The sequence below is a fragment of the Myotis brandtii genome, unplaced genomic scaffold (genome assembly GCF_000412655.1).
Source record: "Myotis brandtii unplaced genomic scaffold, ASM41265v1 scaffold550, whole genome shotgun sequence".
In the NCBI taxonomy this organism is placed as follows: Eukaryota; Metazoa; Chordata; class Mammalia; order Chiroptera; family Vespertilionidae; genus Myotis; species Myotis brandtii.
In genome coordinates this window covers 2060836-2072497 of record NW_005370043.1, presented here as the reverse complement: position 1 = coordinate 2072497, position 11662 = coordinate 2060836, and the positions used below count along the sequence as shown (strand labels likewise).

General features: G+C 37.0%; 1 protein-coding gene across 1 annotated transcript in view; it reads right to left on the bottom strand.

Annotated features, from left to right (window-relative positions):
* Positions 1-207: 207 nt before the first annotated feature.
* CFAP43 (cilia and flagella associated protein 43) overlaps positions 208-11662 on the bottom strand; it is a 90364-nt gene continuing 78909 nt past the window's right edge. Inside the window, exons 30-38 of the mRNA XM_014549480.1 lie at positions 10828-10914; positions 9927-10015; positions 8192-8405; positions 6741-6853; positions 5204-5363; positions 4496-4660; positions 1535-1615; positions 745-898; positions 208-557 (exon numbers count right to left, since the gene is read on the bottom strand). Of these exons, the coding sequence (XP_014404966.1) occupies positions 391-557; positions 745-898; positions 1535-1615; positions 4496-4660; positions 5204-5363; positions 6741-6853; positions 8192-8405; positions 9927-10015; positions 10828-10914 (1230 nt within the window). The 3' untranslated portion in view covers positions 208-390. The remainder of the gene's footprint in view (positions 558-744; positions 899-1534; positions 1616-4495; positions 4661-5203; positions 5364-6740; positions 6854-8191; positions 8406-9926; positions 10016-10827; positions 10915-11662) is intronic.

Genomic DNA, 11662 nt, shown 5'->3' with positions numbered 1-11662 from the left:
ATCCATAATTTCATCATAACATCAGGTAATTTATAAAATTAGAAACGTCACTTGTGGCTAAAAATAATTTCCTATTATCTTTAAGACTTTCTATATTATCACTGTGAAAATAATTTTTGATAAAATTAAAACTAAATAAAATAGCTCTTGAATACTGAGTAAAAATCTTGCTCATTCTTGAAAACAATAATTCATATTTTATACATTTATTTATGCATGACAAACATTTTTATAATTATTAAGGCTAAAATTAAATAATTTGCTACTAAACTATGCAACTGAGAAGAGGCTCTACTTAAATTTCCTGATATGAAAGAACAAAAAATCATTTTGATCAAATTAAATTATTTTTAAATGATTGATTTGGTCTTGTGTTTCCCACCAGTGTTTTTACATTGGAATAAGAGCAGGATATGTTTTCATCCTTAGTCTTTCAACTTCAGCTTGCAGTACTAAAATCTGTTCAGCTTGTTCTTTTGAAATATTTGTTAACTTTTGTTGTTCCATCATGCTTTCATATTGTACTTTGGCAATTTTTTCAAAAGTCAGTTGAGACCCTATCCCAAAAATGAAGAAGAAAAAAATTAGTTGTATTATTTTATATACTTTCAAATATAACAATAGCATACAGAATCAATTAAAAACAGAAGAAATGCTGGTAGCTTTATAACAACTGTACAGATTTCAGGAATACTGGTTACTTTTAAAGAAACCTATATTGAGTAAAGAAATAAAAAAGCTTACCCATGGCATTAGAGATGTCTTTCCTCTCTGAGACAGCCACCAATTCTTCTTGCAAATTGCAGCTTAGACTGTAATTTGTTACATCTTTTTGATTGCTGAACTTTCCCAGTTTTTTCAGTAGTTTTTTACAGTTTTCCACGTTCTTTTTGTGGGTCTGAAATTTTTGTTCCCATGAAGATCCACAAAAATAATTTTGAAAAAATATATTTTATAAAGACATTATTCTTAAAATTTATTATCATCATTAAGATATCATCTGATCACCATATATTGAGTGCCTACCATAATGCCTGCACATAGTAGGTACTTAAATTATTTGTTGAAAGAAGGAATTGTACACTACCACATTTTAGAAAAAAATCTTGTATATTCTTAAGAAGGAGATAAGATTAAAACACATAGACTTGAGATTACTTTGTTTTCATTTTCTATGTGCTACACAATCAAGACCACATTTGTTAAGCAGTTATTTTAAAAAGGCCTTTACAATGCCAAGAAAAGTCTATCAACATTTCTATTACACAAATCATAACCTGATGTGAAATAGAAAATTCATGTACACTCAGATATGTCCCAAGGGGTTAATTCTAATATTAAAAGAAGTGCTTCGTCTACCAGACTTGTTATGGTTGCAAAGACACTATTCAGGGATCTCTAATAACATCCTGAATATCAGTAAAGGACCTCAATTTTGTTAGGTTCTGTTTGAATTCATAATTTGGAACACTATTACTTTGTTCAAATGATCACAACTGTTGGCATTATAATGATTAATATCTTTGAGAGTTACCTTATCTATAACAGCAATGGTTTGCTCCATTATTCCAATCTGAATGGCAACCAAAGTCTCATAGTTTGGTTCACTTAGGTACTTTGAGAGAAGAAAAAAAACTCACAATAAATGTAAGAACATTTTTCTCTATTTTTTTCAATAGATAACTTCATGAAGATGATCTTAGTTTTCAAAGTTATTATTTTCACAAACACTATACATCTAAGTTAAGTCATTTGACTTTTGTGCTATAATATTTACTTGTATTTAGCCACTAAAATGGTTACCTATATGCTAATGATTACAAATGCCTTGAGTTTTTTTCTCATTCATTTGTTCATTCATTCAAGTCACTAAATATTTATTATCTCATTTGAGTCCCACATTAACAGTGTTCTTATTAAAAACACTGAGGGAAATACAAAGATAAGAAATATGACCTACCATCAAGAAAAAGAGAACATGTAGAATTGATTAGTTGCCAAGAAATATGTAAAATGACTGCAAACTCAAAGATTGAGTTGGGATGTGGTTTCTCTGGACTTGGGGAAATCAAAAGGCTTTATGGAAGAACTGGCACATAAGCAAGACTTTGAAAAATAGACTTGGAATGTGAAAATAATGAGGAAAGATATTCTAGAGAGAAGAACTGGTAATAAGCAAAGGCACAGAGATTGAATCCTAGATAACAATAATCAGTTTGGTTTGAGAATACTGATGTATGATAGGATCTTGGAATGCATTTGAAAAGTAAGGTTGAATGATACTGAACACCCATCAAAGGATTTCATAATTCATTTGCCAGGTAAGAAGTGGCAGTTGAAATATGTTTGAGCAGAGTAGTAATGTTATTAAAGCTGAATATGAATATCAACCTGACAGTAGTATATGGTATAGATTAGATAAGAGAAAGAGCCAAGGTAAGAGACCAGTTAGAAGATTATAGAACTAGAGGCCCGATACACAAAAATTTGTGCACTCGGGGGGGGGGGGGGGGGGCCCCCAACCTGGCCTATGCCCTCTTGCAGTCTGGGACCCCTCAGAGGATGTCCACCTGCTGGCTTAGGCCTGCTCCCTGGGGGTTTGGGTCCAAACTGGCAGTCAGACATCCCTCTGGCAGCCTGGCAGCCCTTGGGGGATGTCCACTTACCAGCAGGGAGCAGACCTAAGCTGCAGTCGGACATCCTTAGTGCTGCTGAGGAGGCAAGAGAGGCTTCCGCCACCACCGCTGTGCTGGCAGCCATCAGCCTGGCTTGTGGCTGAGCAGAGTTCCCCCTGTGGGAGTGCACTGACCACCAGGGGACAGCTCCTGCATTGAGCATCTGCCCCTTGGTGGTCAGTGTGTATCATAGTGACCAGTCATTCCCAGTTATTCTGCTGTTAGGGTCAATTTGCATATTACCCTTTTATTATATAGAATAGAGGCCTGGTGCACGGGTGGGGGCCAGCTGGTTTGCCCTGAAGGGTGTCCCAGATCAGGGTGGGGGTCCCGCTGGGGTGCCTGGCCAGCCTGGGTGAGGGGCTGATGGTTGTTTGCAGCTGGTCACACCCCCTTCAGGGTAGGGGTCCCCACCGGGGTGCCTGGCCAGCCTGGATGAGGGGTTGATGGCTGTTTGCAGGCTTGTCACACCCCTGAAGCATGGGGGTCCCCACTGGGGTGCCTGGCCAGCTGCAGGCTGGTCAAGCCTCCCCCAGTGAGGACCCTCACCCCATGGAGGTTTGGCCAGCCTGGGTGAGGGGCTGATGGCTGTTTTCAGGCTGGCCAAGTCCCCCGGCAACGGAAACTCCCAGCCTCTCCTTTTTTTCTTTTTTTTTTTATTCTGGGATTTATTTAGCTTCTATAATTGAAACTTTGTTGCCTTTTGCGGAAGCTACAGCCGGCCGCGGGAAGCTTGGCTTCCTCCATCACTGGAGCAACCAAGCCTCCTGCTCGCTCCAGCTCTGTGGCTGCCGGCCACCATCTTGGTTGGGTTAATTTGCATATAGTTGCTCTGATCGGCTGGTGGGCATGGCTTAAGGCATAGCGAAGGTATGGTCAATTTGCATGTTTGTCTTTTATTAGTGTAAACTAGAGGCTCAGGGCGCAAAGTCGCATGAGACCCCAGACCTGCCGCGCCATGAGACAAGACCTGCCGCGCTGTGAGACCCATCAATGCACCTCCTGGTGACCGGTCATTTGGTCATTATGGCATTATGGCCACTGGCCTTTTATAATATAGATAGTCTAAATCATTGAAAAGGAAGTTGTGAGCTAGGGTAAAGGCAGTGGGGATAGAGAATGAAGGAATACATAAATAAACTAGGGAAGACATGGAAGGAAAGGCAAAGCAAAGAGGGTAATCAAAGATGACTACAACTTTAAGCCTGAGTGAGTGACTAAAAAAACACTACAGAAGCAATTTAAGAAGAGATGCTATTGGGAGGTATGAAATACAGAAATAGAGCTTGAGGGAGGTCAGGGCCAGAGAGCTTGGATTGGAGTTGAACTGGAAACCAGAGAGCTTGGATTAGTCTCTTAAAAGTAATCAATTAAGTTAGAACACAAGCAGAGCTAAGGGCAGAGTCTTAAAAAATAGGTATATTCAAGAGTTAGAAGCAAAAGAGAAATCAGTAAAAGGGGCAAAGTGGTTTGACATGTTGGAAGCAAAAAAGGAGAAAACGGGGATGATAAAAGCTACAGGAATGGGCAATCAAGAGAGTCAAATGCTATAGAAAGTTGAAGGATGTTGATGACTGGGAAAGTGACCACTAGATTTGACAAGTAGGAAATCCTCGGTGAACTGCAAGATAGAGCTATACAACAGAATGGATCACAAAGAACCCAAGGCAGTAAATGTAAATTACTAGAAAGAAAAGACAGATTTTGTAGACAAACTATGAAATACTTCTGACTTTGAATATGCTTGATATCACTGAGGCTTCTAATTAAGTACTAGTTGAATGAAATTAAAATTATATAGTGGGGCAGGGAGAACTTACCTTTTGACGTTCTCTTGAAAAAAACAGCATCTGAATATCCCAAGCCCTCTGATTTAGATCTTCCATTTCCATCTCCATTTTCTTATGTTCCCACTCAATCTGAAATATTCCTTTGTGGATATCTTTACTTTCCATCATGCTAGCAACTTTCTTATGCCCTTGAGTCTTAAAAAAAGGTATATTCTGATGTTCATATAATATGATTTTGCACAAAGAATAGAGAATATTTGAAGCAGTATTCTATAATTGGAAAACATGGATCACAGAAATAATTGTGTCTGTTTAAAAATATAGCAAATATTAAAAAATTACTTCTTGGGCAAAATCTGATGACTATAAAGCATGGTTATTAAACAGAGGGAATTATAGGATAAATTTGAATGGTATAGCCAATTTATATGTCAATGCTTAGACAGACCAATCACCAATCTTCCAATCTGTATGCATTTGTAGCCTGGCTCTCTGCCCTGCTTCCTGATGCAATAGATAAACTGTTGAAAATAAAGATTAAGAGAAAGTCTCAAAGGCAGATGCATTACATTGAGCGGAACAAAGATTTTTTAAAAAAATGTAGTACGTATCATGTCAAAAACTCTGTAAGCTAGAGAAAATAAACACATTTGTCATAAAAATGGAAGAATAAGAAATATTTAATACAGTAGGTAATATGTTGTTGTTGTTGTTTTCTCTTTAAAAAATAATAATTACCCTAATCACGGCATTCAGGTCTTCAATTATGGTCTTGTTGATGAGAATGGCATCAGGATACTCCAGCAATAACTGGAAATTCTCCAGTTCTACTTGTCCTTGTTTAAGGAGAATTTGGATGGTCAAATTCAACTGGAATTTCACTTTCTCTTCCTGTAATCTAAATTTAAAAAGACTTCAAAGTAAGTAGTTATAATGTATTTATATTTCAAATTTCACCTATTATCAGGCAATATCCAAATTTAAATGTCCTTCAGCTGAAGGAAAACATGCTGGAAATTAATGTGGAAAATATGTTCCCAATAATGAGCTTTCCCAGAGGTCTCCAGGATACCTCTTCTTATTGATATAAATCACTCTTGGGCGGCTCAAAGAATGGTAGGGACAGAAATATATTCATAAAGTTTCACTTTATGATTATAAAACATTAATATAATTGTGATCATAAGTTGACAAAAATAGAGATGCTACCAAATAATAAAATCTATTGATGTTTTGATTATGTATTGACTTCTGATGATATATTAAGAATGTTTAATCTATCTGCTACTTATCAAATCTATTTCTAGGTAACTCATATTTCTCTTTATAACCTAGATCTTAAAATGACATGTCAATATGGCTGTAAATATAGCCAAAAGTAAAGTAAGGACAAAGCTGCATCACTCAGCAAAATACAACAAGTTCTTCTAAAGAAAAAGATATTAGCTGGTTAGGTGACTAGATGGAAAATTCTTAAATAACTAATTAATTTTCCACACAGTTGTTTGTGTGGCTTGAGCCCAAAATTACTGATCAGCAAAAACAAATTCTTTGTGTTTTTTTTTGTAGAAGGAGATGAAAAAATACTAAATTTTTTCCAAAAGTTACCTATCCTATATAATAAAAGGGTAATATGCAAATTGACCCTATGGGCGGAACAACCAGGAATGACCGGTTGATATGATGTGCACTGACCACCAGGGGGAAGATGCTCAATGCAGGAGCTGCCCCCTGGTGGTCAGTGTGCTCCCACAGGAGGAGCTCCGCTCAGCCACAAGCTGGGCTGAGGGCTGTGAGCACAGCGGTGGCGGTGGAGTCTCTCCTGCCTCCTCAGCAGCTCTAAGCCCGTCAGTCGGACATCCCCTGAGGGCTCCCGGGCTGCCAGAGGGATGTCTGACTGCCAACTTAGGCTCAATCCCCCCAGAGTGGGCCTAAGCTGGCATGTGGACATCGGCCGAGGGTTCCCAAACTGTGAGAGGGTGCAGGCCAGGCTGAGGGACACCCTCCCCCTACCCCCCAATGCACGAATTTTTGTGTACCGGGCCTCTAGTTTGTTATAATAGTAATGGAACATGTAGGCAACTTCCATTCTGAAATAAGGTGTTATGTAACAAAATGCACTTTTTCAAAGAGAAATTCTGAAGCTCAAGGAGATATATAAGTCTCTGCCAGCTGTAAGCCAGTGAGTAGGCATTCTTCCCCCAGGATAACAGAAGCTAACTTAGCCCTAGCTTAGACTTTGAATAAATGAACATGAATGAAAGGTTGGATTTACAGAATGAGTTCATGGGACACTTTTTCAATTTCCTCTTGCACCTTCTCATCCTCATCAACTCTCTTCCGGAGGAAAGCCATCATTTCCACTAAACCAGCTGCTTTCTGCTTTACCTGAAGAAACCAAGCCACAAACATCTCAGAACATATGGAGCTTTAGAAATAAAAGCAAACAAAAATTTAAAGAATTTTAGAAAACATACATCTGTTAACTTTGTTACAAAACCTTAACAAATTTGTCTTTCTAGGAGAATAATAAAAATTTAAATCCCTGCCATATGTAATAATACAAGATTTCTAGAACTTATATGGTATATCCCATGAATAATTTGAAAATATTACTCTTGCTGAAAATCAAATACGCAAGCAATAGAATTTTTCTTATATCTTATTTTAATATTTGTTCTCATCACCTTAGGTAAAATGATAAAATCATAGATACTTTATAAAAATAGGCCAATCTGTGGCACTGAATTTAGGGAATTTGGGGGAGGGGAGGAAGGAGGTGGTCAAGAAGCAACAAGAGGAAGGATTCTCTTTCCAATTAAACACATTCTCAACTTTTTATCCTTTGCTAAATTTTATATTTTATTGACTTCAGAGAGGAAGGGAGAGGGAGAGAGAGAAACATCAATGATGAGAGATCATCATTGATAGGCTGCCTCCTGCATGCTCCAAACTGGGGATGGAGCCCGCAACACAGGCATATGCCCTGACTGGGAATGGAACTGTGACCTCCTGGTTAATAGGTCAGAGCTCAATCACTGAGCCACACTGGCTGGGTTACATTTTAAAAAATATTCTAGCAAAACTATAAAGTTGTTTCTGGTGAAATATAATTCTAATCTATGCAAAAAGAGGTAAGGACTACTCAAGATCAAGGCAGAGAGGAGAAGGGAAGTTATGTCTATAACTGTGGTATCCAAGAGAGATATAATATGAGCCATAAATGCAAGCCACATATGTAATTTTAAATTTTGTAGTAGCCACATTATAAAAAGTGCAATTAAACAGGTAAAATTAATTTTACTAATATATTTTATTTAACACAATATATCCAAAATATTAACATTTCAACCTATAATAAATATAAAAATATTGAGACATTTACTATTATTTTTTTCATTATTTTAAGTTTTCTAAATCTGTGTGTATTTTCTACGTACAGCATGTCTCAATTAGGACTAGCCATATTTATTTCAAGTAAACAATAACTACATGTAGTGAGTGACCACCATTTTGGACAGGGTGGGTCTACACAGGTATAGACCTATACTTAGCCCTCAGTAACACTATGGTTAATATTTTATTTCATTATTATTCTTATTAATATTACTAATACTACCCTAGCAAGAAAACCTAAACAATTAGATTTTCTGGGAGTACTGACCACCATAAACTATATATTTTATATTAGTGCACTAAATGAAAGGAAATTGAAAAGTTATATACTTTTTGTTCGTTTTCCACTTTCATTCGTCTGGTCACACAGAAATGATTCCAGACTGAGGGGTCCAAGCCTTCTGGCATGTTATTAGTATTGTCCAAGTCATCCATGGCTTTCATTAACTGAGCAAAGGCATCTTTATTCAATTTCCCAGATCCTGGTCGTTCTCCAAAAGGCACAAGACTGGCCATCTCTGTGTGTGTTTTCGTTTTGTGAATCCTGGTATTAGCGATAAAAGCCCATCAACCTTCCACATTCTCACACATCCAAAAAAAAAAATCAATGTTAAATAATATGATCCTTAGCATAGGTATGACATTGCATGACACTTTCCTTTGGCACTTGTAGTCAGATTATTCCAAAGAGAAAAGCACCCTCTTTGATCTGTTTCCATATTCTCTGGATCCCAGACATGACCTTGGCTAAACTACAGATGCTCCCTAACTGTTCTCAGCACTGGCAAATTACCTGGATTACAAAAGGTCTCCCTTCTTGAAGGAGAGATCAAGAGTGTCCAGGACAAGCAAAATCCACAGGAGTTCGTTATCAGTGAACCAACTTTACAAGAAATGTTAAACGGTCTTCTTTAAGCAGTAAAGGAAAGTTCATAACCAGAAATATGAAAATCTAAGAATTGAAAAAATACATTCCTCTTGGTATCTTAAGCTGGCAGGTGAAGGCCCAAGAGAAGGGTGGGTGTTCCCTTGTTCTGGGCCACGTCCTCTGCAGGTATCCTTTTGCAGGTGAGTAGCTTAGACTATGTTCCGATATGTACACAACTCGAGAAGAGCCTCTTTCATCTACACTAATAGATTAGTTTTGTTTCCCTGGGCTGTGGCTGGGAAGGGAGTTCACTATCAAATGCTTTACAATACACCATGACGTGAATGTTGTTATTCTGTTTCTCTAGATGAGGAACAGAATACTTTCTTCACAAGCCTTATTATAACTCATTACTTGAAAAATAGGGAAATCAAGATATGAAGCATGTTCTAAATTGAGTTCTTCAGGTTGCATGTAACCCATCAAAGGTGAGAGAACGAGTTTGTATCTCATACACAAATGAGCGGATATCTTTGTGACAAACTCCTGATTTCTAGATTACATTTGAAAATTATGGAAATATGAATTTATAAGAAATTGGAAATATGCAGGACTGTAATTCTAATGATACTCTCAGTATAAAAATCAAATATTTTAAAACTCTTTTGACAATGGTTATATTCAAGAATTTGTACTGGCATTTTTTGAACTTTGTCTTAAACACAATCACATGAGATGCTCTGGGAAAAAGTGATTTGTGGTAAAATAAGTTCGGAACACACTGCTTACTCCATTTTTTGTATTTGGAGATCCAAAGGCCAAAAACAAGTTCTGAGAAGTTCTTGTAAAGAAAACTGTTTAACTTTTTTGTTTTTTTTAACCCAATGTTTCCCCCAAACTTATTTTGTCCTGGAAGCCTTTTACATGTAGTTCCAATTCATACCACAAGGGACTCTTTGCTTACCTAGGTAACTATTTTTACATAATGAAAGAAATGATTATTCTTCATTACTAACCTTAAGATATAAGAATAATCTTTAAAAAAAACTGAATTATATCAAGACACTTGAACATTTTCACATAAAAGATGTTAGACTGAATATTTCCATCTAATTGTGAGAAAAGCTGAAATCTGATAACATTCCTATTTATTTGGAGACTTTCCCTCAGAAACATGATAGCAAAGGAGAAACAAACCTTGGTCGGCGTTTAAAGAGTTTGTAGAGCATATCCACCTGGTAACTGGGGATTTCAGAAAATTCCTTTTTAAAGCTGCGATCCATAACCTAAGCACAAACAGATCATTGCAGGATTGCAATTGTTTCAGAAACATTTTATTTGTTGCCAATATAGGGTTATTATCACTTTGATTTTTAAAAGCCATGAAAACTTGGTTTATAAAGTAGACTTGTTAGGGAGTGACCACTCACTATGCAAGGATTTCTCAAAGATTTTTAATAGGAAGCACGTTAGTGAATTAAAAATATTATTTCATATAAGAGGTCTTAGAACTGAAGTTTTACAAAATATTTACCCATAAAACATGCAAAATCTACTCCATTCCATTTCATTCAATTTCATTCCATTCCTATTCCATTCTTCTTCTTTTTTCTTTAATTGACTCATTGCCTCCCACATGTGCCCCAACTGGGGCCAGGCAGCGAACCCACTACCCTTCGGTCCTTGGGCCTACGCTCTAACCATTAAAGAACACTAGAAAGGGCTACTCCATCCTTCTTTATTTACTTTTCTATTCCATTATTTTCCATTAAAAAACTGCTGATCATAGTCTACCAAATTGATATCATAACCAACTAATGGGGCCTGCAACCTGAAATTTGAAAAGCTCCAAAGTCTAGATGATCTCTCTCATTTTTGTGCAAGAGAAAGCTTAAACCAGAGATGTTTACACACATTTATTTTACACAGTGATTTTCAGAAATATACAAAGGTATAGAATGGAATTAACTCATAATTGAGAATTTTAGTAGGAGAAGAATCTATGAGGAAATTAAATTGTAATCCTTTTAATCTTCCCTTAAGTCCAGGCAGCAGCAACTCTACTGCATTGGTAAGTGGATAAGACTATGGCTCTCACCTTGTCTTCTGCCAGTAAGTTGTCATAGTGCTCCTTGTACAAATCAAGGTCATCTTTAGCTTTCTGGATGGCCATTATAGTCTGGCTCTATAATAACATTGGGAATAGCCAGTTGTAACTGAATATTTTTCAGAATAAACACAAATATTTGAGGTACTAAAAAGAACAAGGGATTTCTAGTACAAGATAAATGTGTCAGTGATGTATCCATTGCAAATAACATTTTTAAAAAGTATGTTTTTATTGATTTCAGAGAGAGGAAGGGAGAGGGAGAGAGAGATAGAAACATCAATGATAAGAGAAAATAATTGATTGGCTGCCTCCTATTGGGGATCGAGCCTGCAACCCAGGCATGTGTCCTGACTGGGAGTCTAACCTCGACCTGCTAGTTCATAGGTCAATGCTCAACCACTGAGCCACACCAATCGGGCTGCAGATAACATTTATAGAAAAACTAAACCAACTGGAGACTTTAAAGAAACAAACATCTAATCACCTGTTTCTGAGTATAGCTAGTTCTGTATGCGAGTGTGGAAGTGACTACAGAGCATGCTACATTCTCAGCAGGGCAGTATGGATGATAAAATCTCACAGGCTTGGGAGTCTCCTGGAGCTGGGTTCTGAGAGACTGAATATATAAAAGGACAATGGCCAGACCAAATATAAAAATAGAACTCTTATTCCTAACCTCTACAGCAATTGGCCCCAAACTGTCAAGACTTGAAAAATAACTTTCATCTTTTAAAATATTTGCCACCATCTCTAACTTAGGACCAACCAGAGAAAGCCAATATACTCCCCAAACCTATCACATAGGTTGCTGAATTTCTAAATA